This window comes from Pseudochaenichthys georgianus, chromosome 19, assembly GCF_902827115.2.
Source record: "Pseudochaenichthys georgianus chromosome 19, fPseGeo1.2, whole genome shotgun sequence".
NCBI lineage: Eukaryota > Metazoa > Chordata > Actinopteri > Perciformes > Channichthyidae > Pseudochaenichthys > Pseudochaenichthys georgianus.
Window position 1 is genome coordinate 23,942,416 of NC_047521.1, and position 16,902 is coordinate 23,959,317.

Consider the following 16,902-nt stretch of genomic DNA (forward strand, 5'->3'; position numbering starts at 1 on the left):
CTAGATTTTGCCTTTTTGACTGAAATCGTTTTCCGTAGTTGTGAGCGTTCGTTGCCGTTGCCATGGTGAGGATCCTAGCTTTCGCGACAGACAGGTAAATAAACAGCGCAAAATGCAACAAGGGAAAGAAAATACAACTAAAACTACGTTAAAAAACAAAACGGAGAAAACGTGCGGAAACTCAGACCTACCTCATACAGCGGAAGAGACACATATAAGGAAAGTAGTGAGCTGTCCTCCTGTTTTAACCGTGCATTCAGCGGATGTGGACCTCCAAGATAATGATTTGTATGAACTTCCCACCTTTTTTAACTTAACTGTACAAAGGTAAATCATCTCTTATACCAGCCATTACATTATTACTATTTAGTGCACTTATTGCGCTTATCATGTGTTGTCTAAATCCAGGTAGGAATTCATTTATAGCATGTTGTTATTGACAGATATGAAGGGGAAACCTGTGAAGGCCAGTTTCATGGAGAAGGGGTTGCCTGTTTCGAAGGAGGCCACGTGTATAAGGTACTGTTTCAAAGGACATCACATGTATTCATTTTCAATTCAGTGTATTTCAGAGAAAGGGACAGTGCAAATGATCAATTGCATTTGGTAAAGAAAGCTTCCTAAAGTATATTAAAGCAAAGGCAAGGCAAGTTTATTTATATAGCACCTTTCAACACAAGGCAATTCAAGGTGCTTTGCACAAACGGAAGACATTCAGACAAAGGCATTTAAAAACAGTAAAAGATAATACAAGAAAAAATACATGAATAAAAAGTTACAGTGCAGTTTAAGATAGTTCACACAGATGTTCCACTTTACTGATGAACATAACAGCTCAGTTTCAAATTTAAAAGCAGCGACACAAAGATAAGTCTTCAGCAAAGCAGTGCAAGTAATACTGTTACAGCACAATCAATGTATGCTTCAGCCTATTGATAAACATGCATGGGTTGTCCATCAAAAATGTTAACTATTAAAACCACTGCAAATATATTTATATGAGTAACATGAAAATTGTTGTTTTTAGTTTTAGTTGTCACTCGTGATGTCAAATCTATATTTATGAAAATGTATTGTAATGTCCTATGCTCCAATTTCCACAAGTTAATATAACAACTATTATAATTAACAATGTATTTTTTTTTCTACTAAAGGGGATGTTTTCCAAGGGATTTATGGATGGACCTGGTGTCTTTACACAGGCAGGTGGATTACAATATGAGGTAGGTAAGGTTGAAGAAAAAGATAATAACTGTAATGACCTTTTATTTCTTGAGCGATTCATATGCAATGATCATACCAAATTAATTGAAAGTGAGTATGGGAGCACACCATATAATGTGATAAAATAAGGAGTTAGACAGGGGATAATCCATTTTTTTCATCTTTAAAATCCAAAAGGGAGAATTTGTCTGCAACATGCTGGTGGGACGGGGCACCTTGACCTGGCCGGATGCCAGCTCCTATGAGGGGGAAGTACTCAATGCTATACGACATGGCACTGGAACCTACCGATGTGCAAACAATGGTGTGTTGTACACCGGGCAGTGGGATCAGGGCAAGAGGCACGGAAAGGTATGATCCACTTACTCAAATCAGATATAGTCTCTTAAGATTTCTCCTCTGTGATTGGTTCTCTTTTTGTTAGGGTGTGGTGTATTTTAAACAGGGTAAGAAGACATCTTGGTACAAAGGAGATTGGGTGAAGAACAACAGAGAGGGATGGGGAACAAGATGGTATGTATGCAGAACAGGGTTTCATATTTACCACAGTCGCATGTAAACTTCGAAAAGATATATCTGTGTTTTTACAGCTACCCCTCTGGTAACACTTACTCTGGGGAGTGGAAGAACAACCTGAGACATGGAGAGGGCTCCATGAGGTGGCTCAAACTGGGACAGCAGTATGTTGGGATGTGGCAGAATGGAGTCCAGGTATGACGGCACACCACAATAACAAATCCACATTGCACACATTTCAGTGCAATACCTTTTTTTTTCACTTCCTAAAAAAGTAATCCTGCTAATGTCTTTGTAGCATGGGAATGGCACGCATGTCTGGATCCTGAGGCGAGCGGATGGCTCTCAGTATTCCCAGAGAAATCAGTACGCAGGCGATTTCGTTCAGGGTCAGAGGCACGGGCAGGGAACCTTTTGCTACGCTGGGGGTGCGATCTACGAAGGACAATGGAGGAATAATAAGAAACATGGGAGGGTAAATACATGATACAGAATTGCCTCTCACAGTGGATGCACATATGTCTCCGAAATAAATTAAAAAGTACAACACATTTTTATTTAATGCTTTACAAGTTCTTTCAAAATAGATAAAATATGTGATCTAGCATCCACTGTACCCTCACAGGCACTTATGGTACACATCAATGTATATATTTTGAACAGGGACTGTATGCTTCATAGGGAAAATTCACTTTTGAGGACGGACATGTTTTTGAAGGAGAGTTTGTCCACGATGAGATGACGACAAACAACCTGAACGGAAACAAAGCTCCCACTTCTCGGCCTGGTAAAACAGCAGTACTATGCCATCAAGGAAATAATTATTGGTGTTACACTCTTAAATCCTCCCCTACAAGAGCTGACATTATTGTATCTTCTCCCAGGCTCATCTATCTTAGGACCCGACATGGCTCTAAACATTGAATGTCTTCTGGAGAAAATCCCTGAGAGAAATCGAGACACCGAGCGCAAAGAGGTCAGGAGCCGCTGCACACATCAACACTTTCAACATCTCCACACGTCCTCGTGGTTTACCCTGATATGTGGGTCGTGTGTAACAGGTGGAGTGTGTGGTGCTGAGGAAGGCCAGAGAGCTGAGGTCCTTCTATAGTTTCTACAGCCGACTGGGCCATGCCCCCTCCCCAGATAACAGCTTCCTGATGTCCCGCCTGCAGCTGTGGCGCCTGCTCAAAGACTGCAACGTCCACCATCACAGCATCACTCTCACACAGATAGACAATTTCATCAGAGGTAACATCTCGCAGTGACTAGCATTGGTACCTTTACAATTACAGTCGTTGTTTGTGTTTAACTTTTTTTACTCTGTGTCTCAGGGGATGAGACATCCGCAGAGATCCACTCTCCTTTCACTCCCATGCTTCTGCGCAGGACCCTCAGCTGTCTAGTGGTTGTGGCGTATCACATCTACCATAAGGACGTGGTGTAAGGAAGGACTTCTAACAGATTGTCTTCAATAGATGAAATTATTTCTTTATTAATAACTTTTTATCTAAAAAACTGTCAGCTTTAGCAGCAGCACATTTACTTGTGAGAGACCCGTGCGACATTTAGAAGTATCTGAATAATGTTAGCAACTATTTATTATAACACATACTCGTCTAAGTTGGTGAACATGGTAAACGTTTGACCTGCTAAACATCAACAGCTTTGTTTTGTAAGCCTTTTGTAACCCTAACTATAACTTAGCAGCTAGCTCAATGATGTTAGAGTTGCTAATACAAATTAGACCAAACTACAGAGACAAAGAATAACTACCACAGCAAGGAGTACCCCAAGGACACATTTAAATACAAACGTTTCTTTCCTTTATAACTAATTTTGAGTTTTAGAGATGAGAATCAGTTTTGCTTCATCTTTTCACAGGTCACAAAACCACCTTCTGGCAGACTGCTTCTCCAAACTGATGACAGACAACATCATTCCTAATGCTAGTAATGTCAAAGGTGAAACCAATATCATATTGAAGGCTCATGCAAGGCAAGGCAAGGCAAGGCAAGGCAAGGCAAGGCAAGGCAAGGCAAGGCAAGGCAAGGCAAGGCAAGGCAAGGCAAGGCAAGGCAAGGCAAGGCAAGGCAAGGCAAGGCAAGGCAAGGCAAGGCAAGGCAAGGCAAGGCAAGGCAAGGCAAGGCAAGGCAAGGCAAGGCAAGGCAAGGCAAGGCTATTTATATAGCACCTTTCAGCACCAGGCAATTCAAGGTGCTTTACAAAAATGAAAGACATTCAGACAAAGGAATTTAAAAACAGTAAAAGATAATAAAAGAAACATTAAAAGAAAACAAAAAATGAAAGACATTAAGAAAATGGCATTTAAAATCAGTCATTAAAAAGAAAAGCTAATAAACATGAAAAGATAAAAGTTACAGTGCAGTCTAAGATATGAATAGTTAAATTATTTCGGTTCTTGATTTTTAATTTATTCACAGAACCTCCCTTTGGAAATCCGAACATTTCCGTCTCGATTGTTAATTTAGATTGTTTTCACCATGTTTTGCTCGCATGACATCCACAATCGGACCTCAGGAGGGTGTACTAGCCCCCTACTCTGCTTTGCGTTCCATAACAAAGTCTTTAAGTGTTACCTGAACACCCCGTGTTACCAAAACACTATTTTTCACCCGTGATGTGATGTGATACTTGTTCCTCAGTACAACTCACCTAAAAACTGATCGTAAACCCTGGCTACGATGGACATGTACACACGTATCAGATGGTAGAAGGACCACCAGGCAAAATGATTTATCACAACATTAGAACAGTTTTTTGTCTATCAGGTTACTATCAGTCTTCAAGTTCCCAATTCTGCGTTTTTGCAGGTTTTGTTTCAGAAACTGATTGAACACCTTTGCTTGGCTCTATATTATGCAGTAATGTCTGTCCTTATTAACTCTAGCTGTGGTGATCCAGGCTTCATGTTTAGGCACCCAGACTGTGCAGAGGTGGCTGTGAGTTACTTAGAGAAGTGCTGGGAAGTCTATCAGGATTACTGCAGAGTCATTGCAGCGCCCAGAGAGGACCGGACCATGACCTGCCGACACCTGCTGTGGATGTTCAAGGTGCAACACACTGCAACACAAAAACTACCATACAAATGTACCTGTTCTTGTTATTTACTTTTCATTGTCTAACTTTATGAGGGGAACTTCAGGTGAACAGAATGGGTGACAATTATCTTTTGTGTTACAAGCTTTAACAAAAGACACGTTTATTTTGCTTCAGGTCAACAGTTAAATCTACATCACATGAATAGAAAACGTTCTTTTTTAACCAGCATCATTGTTAAAGACATTGTGTTGATTGATTGTAAACCCCTGGCAGGATCTCCATCTGCTGGACAGTAACCTGAGCACGGCCAGATTGCTGCAGATCATCACTGCAGAGAGTCAGGACCCCAGCAACACGTCCTCCTGTCTGGATCTGGAGGTCTGCCTGGGAACACCTGTGGACTCATTCATGATTTCTCTGCTCATCCCCACTGTTAATTCTTCCCCTCTCTCCTTATCGTTTTTCTTATCCCCACTCCTTGTTTTTCAGATTACATTCCTGGAGTTTTTTGAGGTACTTCTGGGCTCTGCTGAAGTGAAGTGTCAGCAGGTTTCGCCATCCAGTGCTGAAGCCAAAGCCAGGAGCGATCTACCTGAGGTGGAGCTTTTCAGAATTCTTCGATATACTTTAATGTTGTTTTACTTCAGATTTTTTTTTTTAAATAGAGAGGCGAAGTCCCGCCCATCTACTTCCAACCCATGGGACCTTATTTCAGAAAAATTATGTATTGAAGTCAATGGAGAGAGAAAGATTTTCTTTCGATCCCGTTTGAATTGTGCCACGAATTACACATATGATGTTTGTCAATTTAAAAAAATCATTTCCTTGACAAAAAAGTCACAGTTTGTCGTAAAACTGTTGAAATATAAGACTATGAAAAATACGCAACTAGAAAGACTACAAATCCCAGAATCCCGGTCCCGCATGCTGGCTCTCACGGAACCGACTCACTCCCCTTGTGTGTGTGTACAGCTCTCAACACGCCCAGACTTGTAGTTATTTTCACCTCTTTTAATACTTTTCACCTCATTCTGAAAGAAAGGTGAGATGTGCCCACGGGACGGCCGTCTTGGTGTGTGGTGCGAGACGGGAGATGTAGTTCATTGAGCGGTTTCACACAAAAAAGTGTTACTTCACAGTTTTACGACACATTTTTTTGACTTGCAAAATTATCTTTTAAATTGACAAACATCATGTGTGTAATTCGTGGCACAATTCAAACGGGATCGAACGATAATCTTTCTCTCTCCATTGACTTCAATACATACTTTTTCCAAAATAAGGTCCCATGGAGCTCCCCGGAAAGGAAGGGACTTCGCCTCTCTACTATGTTATGACTTTTTTTGTACATTCATGAGCCACCTTGATGTGAAAAGTATAAACAATTCCAATATTCACTATTCATTTCAGTATTGCCGCACCCCTACTGCTAATAGAAATGGCATGTGCTGCTGTGAGCCTGGCTATGTGACTTTGCTGAAATCTTTAATAACAAATAATTGCATTTCCTTCTGATCAAAGAAAAGTGACAAGGCAGAAACGTCCAATGCTCAAGACATGGAGAGTCAACAACAGGTCAGGGCCACAGTCAGAGAGAGACCTCAGTCTGCAGGTAGGTTTTCCTTGTTTTTAGTTTCTAATTCTTTGAAATAATGTTTGATATGTTTGTACTTATACAGACTTTACTTACATTACCTCTAGGGCAAAGAGATGGAGGAAAGGTTGTTCAAACCAGAGGGGTGAGAGCCCAAGACCATGAGATCTGGAATCAGACGATCCATCAATTCTTCAACCACTCCTTCTTCCCGGCGTTTGAACATTACCAGTTAGTGTCCAGAGACATGAAGGAGGAGAAGTGCCGGCAGGACTCCCAGAGACACATCGCTGAGGCCTGACAGGGAGCCAGGTAGTTCACTGCTCGTGGTTCACATATGACAACAGTTTGGTGTTGTCGCACCAGTTAAGAGTATTATGTAGTAGATCTCTAAATGTATTGGTTTATATGCATCTCCACAGTGATTTTGTTCCTACCAAAGGACAATGTTCTCATCTGCATGGACCAGTTTAGGATTTATTTACCCTCAAATTTGTTGTAGAAATTGTCTTGAGTGGAAAATACAATAGAAAAGATAAAAAATGCTTTGATCCCCATAGGGAAATTCAGGAGTCAGAGCAGCGACAGCAATAAGAGACAAGAAAACACACGCTAGGAAGGTAAGTGTGGGGGAAACTTCTGAAGCAATAGGAGTCAGGACTCAAAGCGAGACTCGAGGAGAGCTGGAGCGTTGATATCAAACACTGACGGTTTATCTGGAGCTTCGGCCGGAGAATTCACGGGCCACGGTTTGGTTGAGATGCCACAATCAATTCTGAAGAACTCTTCTGTAGCTCCAGGTTTTAACTAGTTCGGAGTGTAATAATCAACATTTTTTATCAGCGAGACGAAACAAATATGGACCCTGAATCTAACTAGAGCTGTCGTCCATAGGAAAGAATGTGCGCCAGGGAACCTACGTCCCTAAAAAGAAGGGCTTCTAGATGTCCCTGAACAATAAACTATCTCATGTCAGCTTGTGCTCGGTCATAAGCTGGCAACAATGCGCCCAAGCTGCCCCTCCGTAAGAGAGATAGCAGCAATACCCAAGGCCGTAGTAGACCTATGCCGTGGGAAAGGAGACAGCAGAGAGAAAATTATGAACTGTGTCAAAGGTTGCATACCTAAGCAACAGTAAGAGTACACAGAGATAATATAAAATAATATAAAACATCTATGTATGATATCAGGGTATATGCAGGAATCCTGAAGTGTATGTTGCAAATGTATTATCTTTTCAATTTACACACGGCATCTGCATACTTGCCAACCCTCCCGATTTCACTGCCCTCTCCCGGTTTCCTCCCGGGGTTATATTTCTCCCGATTTCTGACAAAATCAGATTTACTCAGGACTGTCTCCACTCGGACTTTAATACAGCTACACCATTGTTTGGTTTCCATGGTAGCGCGTCTCTTTAGCAGCGCGCGCAACTCAAAGTCTGAGAGGGTGAGGAAGATTGTCACAGAAAACTGAACAAGAATCGACAACTCGACCCTCTGCTCACTCCTTTCCTCACTCCTTTCCAGCCCACACACATACGCTCCATCAAGGGTGGTGCTACAGGCCGCAAGGCAGTGCACTCATCACTACAATAAGCATGTTAATGTTAATCTAATACAGCTCCGGCGATGATCCACTAGCACCCCCCCCCCCCCCCCACACAAAATGCCCTTTAATAGCCTTAATTTTCGCTAAATTGATTTATCAACTTCGAAAACTTTTGAAGACCCCGCGGACCCCCTGGTTTTCGTACTCAGGTGTGTTCTCTATTGTTACAGGAAAAGGAAGCTGGAGCTGCAGCAGAGAAACCTGAAGACAGCAGCATTAAACTCACTGTTCTGTACCGGCACCATCCACAGGCAATTCATAAAAAAGTCATTGAGCCATTTCCTGGTTGTAACTGAAGATTTATTTATAAAAGACAAAACTATTTTCCGGGGAAAAAAAACACGAATCAGAATCTCTTTGGCGATTTCTTCCAAACAGAGTAGAAGTTAAAATATGTAACAAATAAAAATGTAAAGGAAATCTCTGCTACACATTAGAGGGAGGGGTGAAGACCATGAGGTCACTCGGACAGACGGACTGTCGTATCCGCTCCTTCATGTCGGGGGTGAAGAGGAGCATGTCATGCTCGGCTTTCTGCATCTGTGGAAAAGGAACAAGAAATACAGGATGAACATTCAGCAACGACAAGGCTGGAATAAAAAGAGTAAAGTTAAGAGTTTTGGAAGTAAAGAAATCAAAAAAGGTGAAAATTGACCTGTGGTGACTGAAGCAATAACATTGAAGACACCCCTGGACCCGCTGTGGTGAAAATAAAACATGTGAGAATAAGTGGGAGTGAAGCAAAATGTGCAGTTAAACTAAACCATATCCCAGAAGAAAGACCGTGTGGTAATCCATCATATCACAAAAGCATTCTCTCTAAAGCTGCAGCATTTAGTGGGATATTTCAGAAAAATCACGTCATTATCTTATATTTTTAGTGTCCAAAACAATTCACAATAATGATATTATCTTGCTTATAGAAAATATAACCATAGAAAATAAAAAATAGTGCTATCAAACGCATCTTCACCAATGTTTATTGTGTATCTTTTGGGGAAATCAAGTAAGGTGGAGAGTGTCACCATAACTGTACAAAAAAGAACCAATAAATTAAAGGATGTTGAGATATAAGGTGTTAATAATATAAAAAATAATAGGCGCTTTCACACCGGAGTACTTTTCCCTTTTAGTTCCGATAGTTCCTGGGATTTTGCGTGCACACCAAAAAGATAAATTAGTTCATGGAGAACTTTTACCTCCTTTTCAGTGCCTGCTAGAGAGCAGGGACTTTCCTGGGGAGAAAAAAGGTTCCCATTTCTGATTGGCTGGGCGAATTGAAACCACGCCCCGTAAAACTCGGAACAGTTTTGTGAAGCCGCCATTTGCCTAATCCTCCCTCAGGGAACTTATTCCGGTGTGAACGCGATCTGCTCTTTAGTTCCATGGGGGAACTAAATGCTGGGAACTAAGTACTTGGTGTGAAAGCGGCTATTACTTTACAAGAGAACCAAAAAACTAATGGTTGAGATACAAGGTGTGCATTAAATCAATTTACTTTAATATAAACTCTAGTTCTGCTCATTTTAAATAAATGTCAACATAGAAGTCCCGCCTGCTGCCGCTTTAGTTTCCGTTGGTGTTGTTAGGGAATACAACTCCGGTGCTTGAGCGCATGCACGGTACCTGCGGGCATCAATCATACCTGGTTCCCTTTGAGAGGGCAGGTCCTCTGATGGACCTCCGGGACTCTCCATCTCCACATCCACCGCCATGGGGGACAGTGTCTCCACGGCAACTGTAGCCTGCGGCGACAGGCTGCATCTCAGTGAAGGCTGGAGGTAACGCTCAAAGTCCATCCCGGGAATGTCCTGAAATTAAAAAAGAATAACTAGGAAAGGGAAAAACTTTTCTATCACATCTTATGTGGGATTTTCTTTAATAGGATATATTCTGCTCATGTTCAGGTGTACATCAGTATGTCGTGTCTCGACTGTGCTTTAATGTTCAAAAAGCTCTTTCTTTTTCTCATACTGCCGCTTAGAGATGTCCCGCCCCTTAACCTATCATGTCAAATGTGTTGGAGCTTTTAGCCAATAGATGCCAAGTGATACATAGGGATGTCGATGATACTAAAGTAAACAAAAAGGAGTCCAATGTAGGCGTTTCGGGCAGGGTGGGAGTGTTGTAGCCTTTGCAGCCATTTACATGCACAGAAACCGATGTAACCCAATACAGGAAAGGAAACCCCCCAAAAGCATAATAGGGCCCCTTTAATACAAGAAGGGAAATGTGTTTACCTCAACAACTGAGGCGTCAGGTGTTCGGCACGCAGACTCTGACGCCTCCACAGCGGGAGACGGGGAGACGGGAGGCTGGCTGGGAGTCACACAGGGTGACAACATGAAACTGAGAGATGGTGAGGGCTCAGGGGCATGGGAGACAGGAAGAGGAGTTTTACAAGGAGAGGGGGAGAGCCTTGAAGAGAGAGGGAGGTCCACAGCGACGGCCTCGGAGGGTTCCTCCTGCTCCATGACGACAGAAATGGACGGAAGTGAGCGGACAGGTGTCGGAGTGTTCAGTTCAGGAACAGCAGCAGTGTTCTCCTGCATGGAGGCTGCTGGGTGCGCGGGGCTCTTCTCTGGCCGAGTGTCGTCTGAACGCACTTCCTTGGCAGGTGAGAAACAGAGGGAGACCTTTTCGTTTCTGTTCCGCGGCGCCTGAGGAGTGCCGCACTGAGACTTGGGTGTTTGAGCTGGGGTTTCTCCGAGGGTGACACGGAGGAGGGCGGGAGTTTGGAGAGTGTGAGAGGGAGAGGCGGAGACGGGGGTCTGTGAGAGAGCGAGGGACCCCCTGGCGAATCTTCTGGGGGTGAGGTAGTTAGAGGAGGGGGAGGCCTGAGGGGCGGCACTCAGGCGGCTGGATCCCCTCACTGAACCTAGACACACAAAGACATTGTTATTCATCCGGGGAAACTGTTGAAATATTTTGCAATAAACCTGGAACTTGTACCGTGACAATGCACATTTCCCCGCTGTAGGACCAATACAGGAACTCTGATTCTGAAAATACATGAAACGCTGACAGATGACATCACAATGAAGTTGTTTTCTCTCACCTCCTGACGGTCTGGCTGGGCTCTCCACCTGGAAGAACCCTCCGTCAAACACCACCTGAGCAGCGGGTTGCGGCTCTGCTTCAGGCTTTGGTCCCTGAGAGTCTAAGCTGGGCTTTTCCTCATCGTTCCCAGCATCCTTGGCTGCTTTCTCCGCCTCGGCTGCCTGCTGTTTGGCTTTCATGGCCGCCTTCACAGCAGCCAGGCGAGACTTTGCTCCCGCTGCTTTCATTCCTGCGGGTTTGGCAGCTGCAGCTGATGGCTTCTGTCAAAGACACACGAAAGGGTTTAATGTCTTTACATTGAAACAAGACACCGTACCTATTTAAACAAACATATTTAGTATATATATATGCACTGCAAAGAGTCCTTACCTTCACTGCTTTCCTCTGTCGCGGTGGTGGCTTGTGCTCCTCCACCCAGCTTTGGCTCTCTGCTACTTTCAGAGCCTCAAACTTCTTAAACACATCCTCTACCTAAAATGGCACAAGTAAGGCACGGCACGTTTATTTATACAGCGCCTTTCAACACGGCGCTTTACAAAAATGTAAAACATTAAGAGCGTTCGGATATAGTGCAGCAGAGAGAGAACAAACTAAAAGTAGAATAAAAGGTACAAAATACAGTGCATTGTAAGACCTCAACATATATGATGATGCGTCTCTTTATGATTTGGGGCCTGAACCCACCTGGTAGTACACCATGTCCCAGAACCCCTGCAGGTCGGTGCAGGTGGTGATCTTCTCGCCTCGGCTCAGATCGCAGTCGTCCACCAGACCGCCGAACTGCTTGAAACGCTGCTTCATCAGCAGCTTGGCCTGGCCTACAACCGTACGTATACTGTCCCTCACTGGAGAGACAGAAAGACAGAGAGACACTGAATGAGGACTGCTTTTCTAGGGACAAGTCTCCATTAGAAAACCCAGACTTTAAAGCAATATTTCCGTCGTCACACTCACTCTCTTCCGGGATGGACTCGTCTTCCACTTTAGGCTCCCAGGCGACACACAGAGCTGACAGTGCGCCCGTCTCTTTGGACATTTCCGATCTGGATAATACACAACAAATAAGTGATTTTAAAAACTTTTAATCACCTTAAAAATGTTTAGGATAAACATTTATATCCAAAAATGCTACCTGAAGTATGAGACGTCATGCTTTGTTTCCAGGTGGCTGCCTGGAGTCGGAGGGGCCATTGTGGGGGAGGTACGAGGGGGAGAGGGTCCGCTTAGCTCAGCTTCAGGCTCCACGTTGAAGGCCTCTGGAATAACGAAGCTGGGGCTGGGAAGAAAAAGTGACAACATGGCATTTAGACGGGACACAACACGATGTTTAATATTTACTGCCATGGGCGTATATGTATCAATGCAAACATGTTTAAGCTTATCGAGTGTTTGACCAACAGAGAAGGGGGGATCAGGCTGACCTTGGAGTGAGGAAAGCGCCTGCAGAGCGAGGAGTGAGAGGATCGAACTTGAAGGAGGATAAGCCGGTCGGAGCCTTGAAAATGAAATCCGTCGGAGCAAAAGAAGACAATGAGGGCGGCGCATCGACGGGACCCTCAGCAGGCATGGAGTCGGCTGGAGCCGGGTCCACCGCCATGTCTTCCTCTGGCTGCTGCATCTCAGGCACCTATGTGAAACAAACTAATTTATCAACCAGTGGTAAAAATCTCAACTTTATGAATGAAGCTTCAAACCATGAAAAGGTACCAACTTATCTTACAACCGTAACACTAAAATAAAAGCTCACCTTGAACACCGCAGGCTCCACGGTGTTGTCAGTTTCTGCAAATTAAAAGGAGAAAGTTATATAAAGTTTATAGGATAACATAAAACTAAGCAACAGTCTGCGTTAGGGCTGCACGATATATATCGTATAGTGACGATAATCGCGCTATGCGCATGGGCGATATTCACATCGCAGGACGTGCGTATTTTTTTAGGACGTGCGATATTAAGTAGGCAAATTAACTCAAACACGTCACAATTATTTTGCTGCTTGCTACAAAAGGAAAACTCGCGCAGCCCTCATGTCAGTGGCACTTGAGTGACATGCCGGCTCTGCATGCACAGCAAACCACCAATCACAACCATTCTTGATCAGATCACAGCAGGCTAACCGAGCTAGCTCAGCTTGTTGCTCTGATGACTTAAAGAGCCTGTGACACGGTTTCCCCCATCATCCAAACCCATCAATTTGAGTAAATATTGTCCCCTTGAAAACCGTTACTGAACTGATTTGGGATATTTGTACTTTGATAACCGTTAATCCTTCAATGTTGACCATTTTCTGGATCTTCTCGGGGATTCTTCAAATCCAAATGATGTGTGACGTCATTGCGGGCACAGCGCTCCAGCTGCACCGTCCAGGATCCCAGCATCTGCATGTAAACGCACGACGGCGCACACAGCAGCAAGCGATGACGGCGATGATGACAGTTTAATTTTGAACGTGTCTGAGAGCTCATGTGAGGCTGAAGGATCGGTTTATGTTGTATCTGTTAGAAGTTTAGGAATGAGGTGCGTCAATATGGGCGATCATACCACGATCATTTATGTTTATGTCGCCGAATTGACATGAAAGCACTGACACATATGAATATACTGTAGTCAACTTCGTTAAAACGTTATTAACGTGCCTAAACTCAGTAATTCACCATTTCTACGCATGACAACACACTTTGTCCGTGTTCGGCTCTCTCGCCGCACAGTGAAGCGTTCCCGCATTGACGTCACGTCCGGCTTCCCCCAAAACTTCAAAATGAGTCGAAGGAATTTCCCCGCGATGTTCGAAATTATTGATATTTATCGGAACGGTATCGCACCTTCTTTTTTAAACTGACGGTTCGAGATGACTAGTAGCCCAATATTTCATTGCACAACAGTTGTTGGGATGATGTCACAGGCTCTTTAAGGTCCAGAAGTCCGTGACTAAAATCCTTCATCGGTTAAATATAGTTAGAAAAATACCAATTGTATTCAATTCAAGTTCAAGGAAGGATGGTTTGCGGTCTTTTCTTCAATTCCTGTATTTTTTAATCAGTCAGTCGTTTCCAATATGGTGCAGTCCTAGTCCGCATAATTGGATGGCTCTTTCTCAACATGTCAGGATACCTTTACAGTTCTGTTCTTGGTCAGAAGGGGGCGCCACATGGTCGACAAACACTCTGCTCCTTGTGGTTCGTGCATCTAGATGGGAGAAGAATACAAATAGTGGGTTTACCAAACAAAGCATGGATCTCTGTTTGCGTTGATGGTCACATTTCAAGTGCTTTTAATGCAATAAAAATGCCTAAACTGTGGCCATGGCTCAGAGTTTACCTGCAGGCTTGCCCTTAGGTTTGCCTTTCACCACAGGAGCTGTAACCGGAGGCCTGTTGGCTGATCGGGTCGACGCAGCTCGTACGACCGGCTCCACTACAGTCGGAATGACAGAGACACAGAATGAGGTGCAATAAGGGAACACCATAGGGTGAAACCAATCTGAAAGCTGGTCTCACGGTCGCGTCATGGGCTCCTTTATTGTATTTCTTACCGGCACAAACTTTGATCTTGGTAGCAGCCGGTGCCGGCTTGACGGGAGCGACCCGGGTCCTGGTGGATCTTTCCACAGCAGGTTGAGCTAAAGGAGGCGAGAGAGGTCAGATCTATAAGACGCCAGGTTACAGAAAACAATATGCCTCATATAAAACATTGAGAGACTCCATTTGTTTACCTTTCTTTGTTGCAGTATTCAGATTCTGCGTCTTTAGAGGCTGTGGAAAATGTGGTGGAAGAAAAGCACAACAAAGTTTATATCAGCTTTTGGTTTTCTGGACGTTAATATGTGAGCATGAGAAAAACATCGTATTACCTTTTGCACTGGCTGCTGCTGTTGTTTCATTGATCGAGTGACTCGGACACTCTGGGATGCAGTTGTGTTCAAAGGCTGAAATAAAAATAACAAATTAGACAGTTTGTCTTTGAGCACCTGCAAAAGCGCTAACAAAATAAATCTATTATTATTATTAGATTGCATGTGTGTTGTTTACAGTGTAAACTAGTGTTTTGATGATGCGCCCCTCACCCCCTTAGATCTAGTTGAGCCAGCTGGGACTGAGGGCAGGGGGGCGATGGAAAGACCGTCCTTTGGATGATACAGGCCCGTCTTAAAAACACCTTTACGCTCCTTTTCTCTCGTTTCCTTCTCCTTTTCAAGAGTCTTACGCTCCTTCCAGCGCTGGAGCTGCTTCAACCTCTCTTCTCCAGCCATATCTGGGAGGAAAATAAAGGGTTATGTTGGGAGTGCCTTATTGTGAACAAGCTATTAGACTCAAAGCTCTGGTGGTAAATAACGCCATACTTTTAGCAGATTTGGCATTGTTCAGTGTCTTCTCCTGAATAACTGACATGTTGGCCATCGCAGTGGAGGCGTCCAGGGAAGACATCGACATCTCCATCTCTGGGAGTTGGTCCAGCTGTCTGCGTGTGTTCACGGCCCGCTGTCTGTTCTCCTTCTGAGACTGAGACCTCCTGCGGGACATCTTCACCCTCAGCATCGACACACTGGCGTCCCGCTGGCGCAGGTGAGCAAATCGTGAATCCATGTTCACGTAGCTGGAGTAAAGAGGATCAGAATACAAGGTGTTATGACAGGTATTCAAGTAAATCACATTGGGAGTGGTAGAGGTTTGCCAACTTCTACAAAAAGATGAATGTTTAGGGTCTAAATAAAAGTGATTTAAAACCTAAAAAAGTATTAGCATCAGTTTTTGAACTGTGGTCAGCTATAATTACGCAACTGGTATAATAAGATATGATTTACTTTATTGATCCTAATTTGGGAATTGCTTTCGTCACAACAGCATGGAAACATGGCATTGCACATAACGTGAAAATGAAAAATAGTAAAAAAATAAAAACAGATAAAATAGGTAAGTGTTGATAGGAAATAGACACAAAATGCATGGCTTTAACTGACTGTTATTGTCACATCAGATTCATTTCCTGTATTACTTTTTAGTCAACAAAAGTCATTACCTATGACGTCAATTGACCATCAGGATGAAACTAGCAGCCCCTTCTCAAAAATAACATGAACATGTAATCATATATCGAACTTACAAAAGATTGGTTTTAATCCTCTTAACGTTAAATAATACACCTCAGTGTTTAGCTGTCTCTTCCCTAAGGTGTCTAACAGATAACGGTGAGCTGACCTTAAAACCTACATTTCACTGTAACATTAACTTAAAAAACGTAAAGACGAAACACAAAGGGGAAAAAAACACGTTGTAACGTTAATGTATGATGAAACACTTTCCATGGACAAATTACACAACAGTAACCTATTCCAAACCAGTGGTCCAAAATCCGACGCAAAGTTAAGTTGATCAAACTTTAACTAATGTTTATTTAACACCGTATGATTAACGTTACAAATCCCGTTCCAATTACTGTAACAGTTAACGTAGAATAAGTTAGTTTGTACGAGACGAGCAAAATGTAGCTAATGTTAGCACAGTTAGCTAAGGAATCTAAACAGACGTTAAGCGTTAGTACAGCTCATCACCAAGAGGGAATGTTCCGTTAGCAACCAACTATAGAACTGCCTTTTAACGAATTATATAATAAACACATTCATTTTACCTTGCTCTTCTTAAAAACACGGATAAAAATCAAACTTCGTTTTCTAAAAACACCTACTGCTCAACGGACAGGTAGTTCAGCCTGAAATACACAACAACCATGGCGGGTGACTTTTTGAATTTCATCAAGGTTGACGCTGATTGGCTGAAAATGGGACACCGAGCGCTGATTGGTCGTTTTTGTTCCTCTTCTCTGGTTTTGTAGTGATG

The 16,902-nt window shown here is 43.2% G+C and overlaps 2 protein-coding genes across 7 annotated transcripts; one reads left to right on the top strand and one right to left on the bottom strand.

Annotated features, from left to right (window-relative positions):
- The first annotated feature begins 52 nt into the window (after window positions 1–52).
- rsph10b (radial spoke head 10 homolog B) lies at window positions 53–12,558 on the top strand. Of its 4 annotated transcripts, none has more exons than XR_004554143.2 (19): window positions 53–327; window positions 444–519; window positions 1,155–1,223; window positions 1,402–1,575; window positions 1,649–1,737; window positions 1,815–1,935; window positions 2,039–2,215; window positions 2,422–2,527; window positions 2,625–2,716; window positions 2,802–2,991; window positions 3,075–3,183; window positions 3,625–3,704; window positions 4,666–4,814; window positions 5,077–5,181; window positions 5,293–5,400; window positions 6,325–6,415; window positions 6,505–6,709; window positions 6,958–7,017; window positions 12,469–12,558. XR_004554143.2 is itself a non-coding variant. In XM_034107943.1 (18 exons), the coding sequence occupies exons 1-17, from the start codon at window positions 113–115 to the stop codon at window positions 6,696–6,698; spliced, it is 2,145 nt and encodes a 714-aa protein (XP_033963834.1). In that variant the 5' UTR covers window positions 53–112; the 3' UTR covers window positions 6,699–6,709; window positions 12,469–12,547. The 4 variants fall into 4 exon arrangements, 2 of the variants coding, with proteins under 2 accessions (XP_033963834.1, XP_033963835.1); XR_011645017.1 differs by lacking the exon at window positions 12,469–12,558 and adding an exon at window positions 8,179–8,269; XM_034107943.1 differs by lacking the exon at window positions 6,958–7,017 and having other exon boundaries at window positions 12,469–12,547.
- dlgap5 (discs, large (Drosophila) homolog-associated protein 5) lies at window positions 8,265–16,804 on the bottom strand. Of its 3 annotated transcripts, none has more exons than XM_034107941.2 (19): window positions 16,085–16,223; window positions 15,408–15,661; window positions 15,132–15,319; window positions 14,919–14,993; window positions 14,781–14,820; window positions 14,601–14,687; window positions 14,387–14,482; window positions 14,180–14,254; window positions 12,816–12,850; window positions 12,490–12,695; window positions 12,201–12,344; window positions 12,023–12,111; window positions 11,753–11,913; window positions 11,438–11,539; window positions 11,067–11,328; window positions 10,249–10,886; window positions 9,654–9,819; window positions 8,664–8,707; window positions 8,265–8,548 (listed from the first exon to the last, which is right to left on the bottom strand). In XM_034107941.2, the coding sequence occupies exons 2-19, from the start codon at window positions 15,649–15,651 to the stop codon at window positions 8,435–8,437; spliced, it is 2,766 nt and encodes a 921-aa protein (XP_033963832.1). In that variant the 5' UTR covers window positions 15,652–15,661; window positions 16,085–16,223; the 3' UTR covers window positions 8,265–8,434. The 3 variants fall into 3 exon arrangements, with proteins under 3 accessions (XP_033963832.1, XP_033963830.1, XP_033963833.1); XM_034107939.2 differs by lacking the exon at window positions 16,085–16,223 and adding an exon at window positions 16,694–16,804 and having other exon boundaries at window positions 8,266–8,548; XM_034107942.2 differs by lacking the exons at window positions 8,664–8,707; window positions 16,085–16,223 and adding an exon at window positions 16,694–16,804 and having other exon boundaries at window positions 8,445–8,548.
- Between the last annotated feature and the right edge of the window lie 98 nt (window positions 16,805–16,902).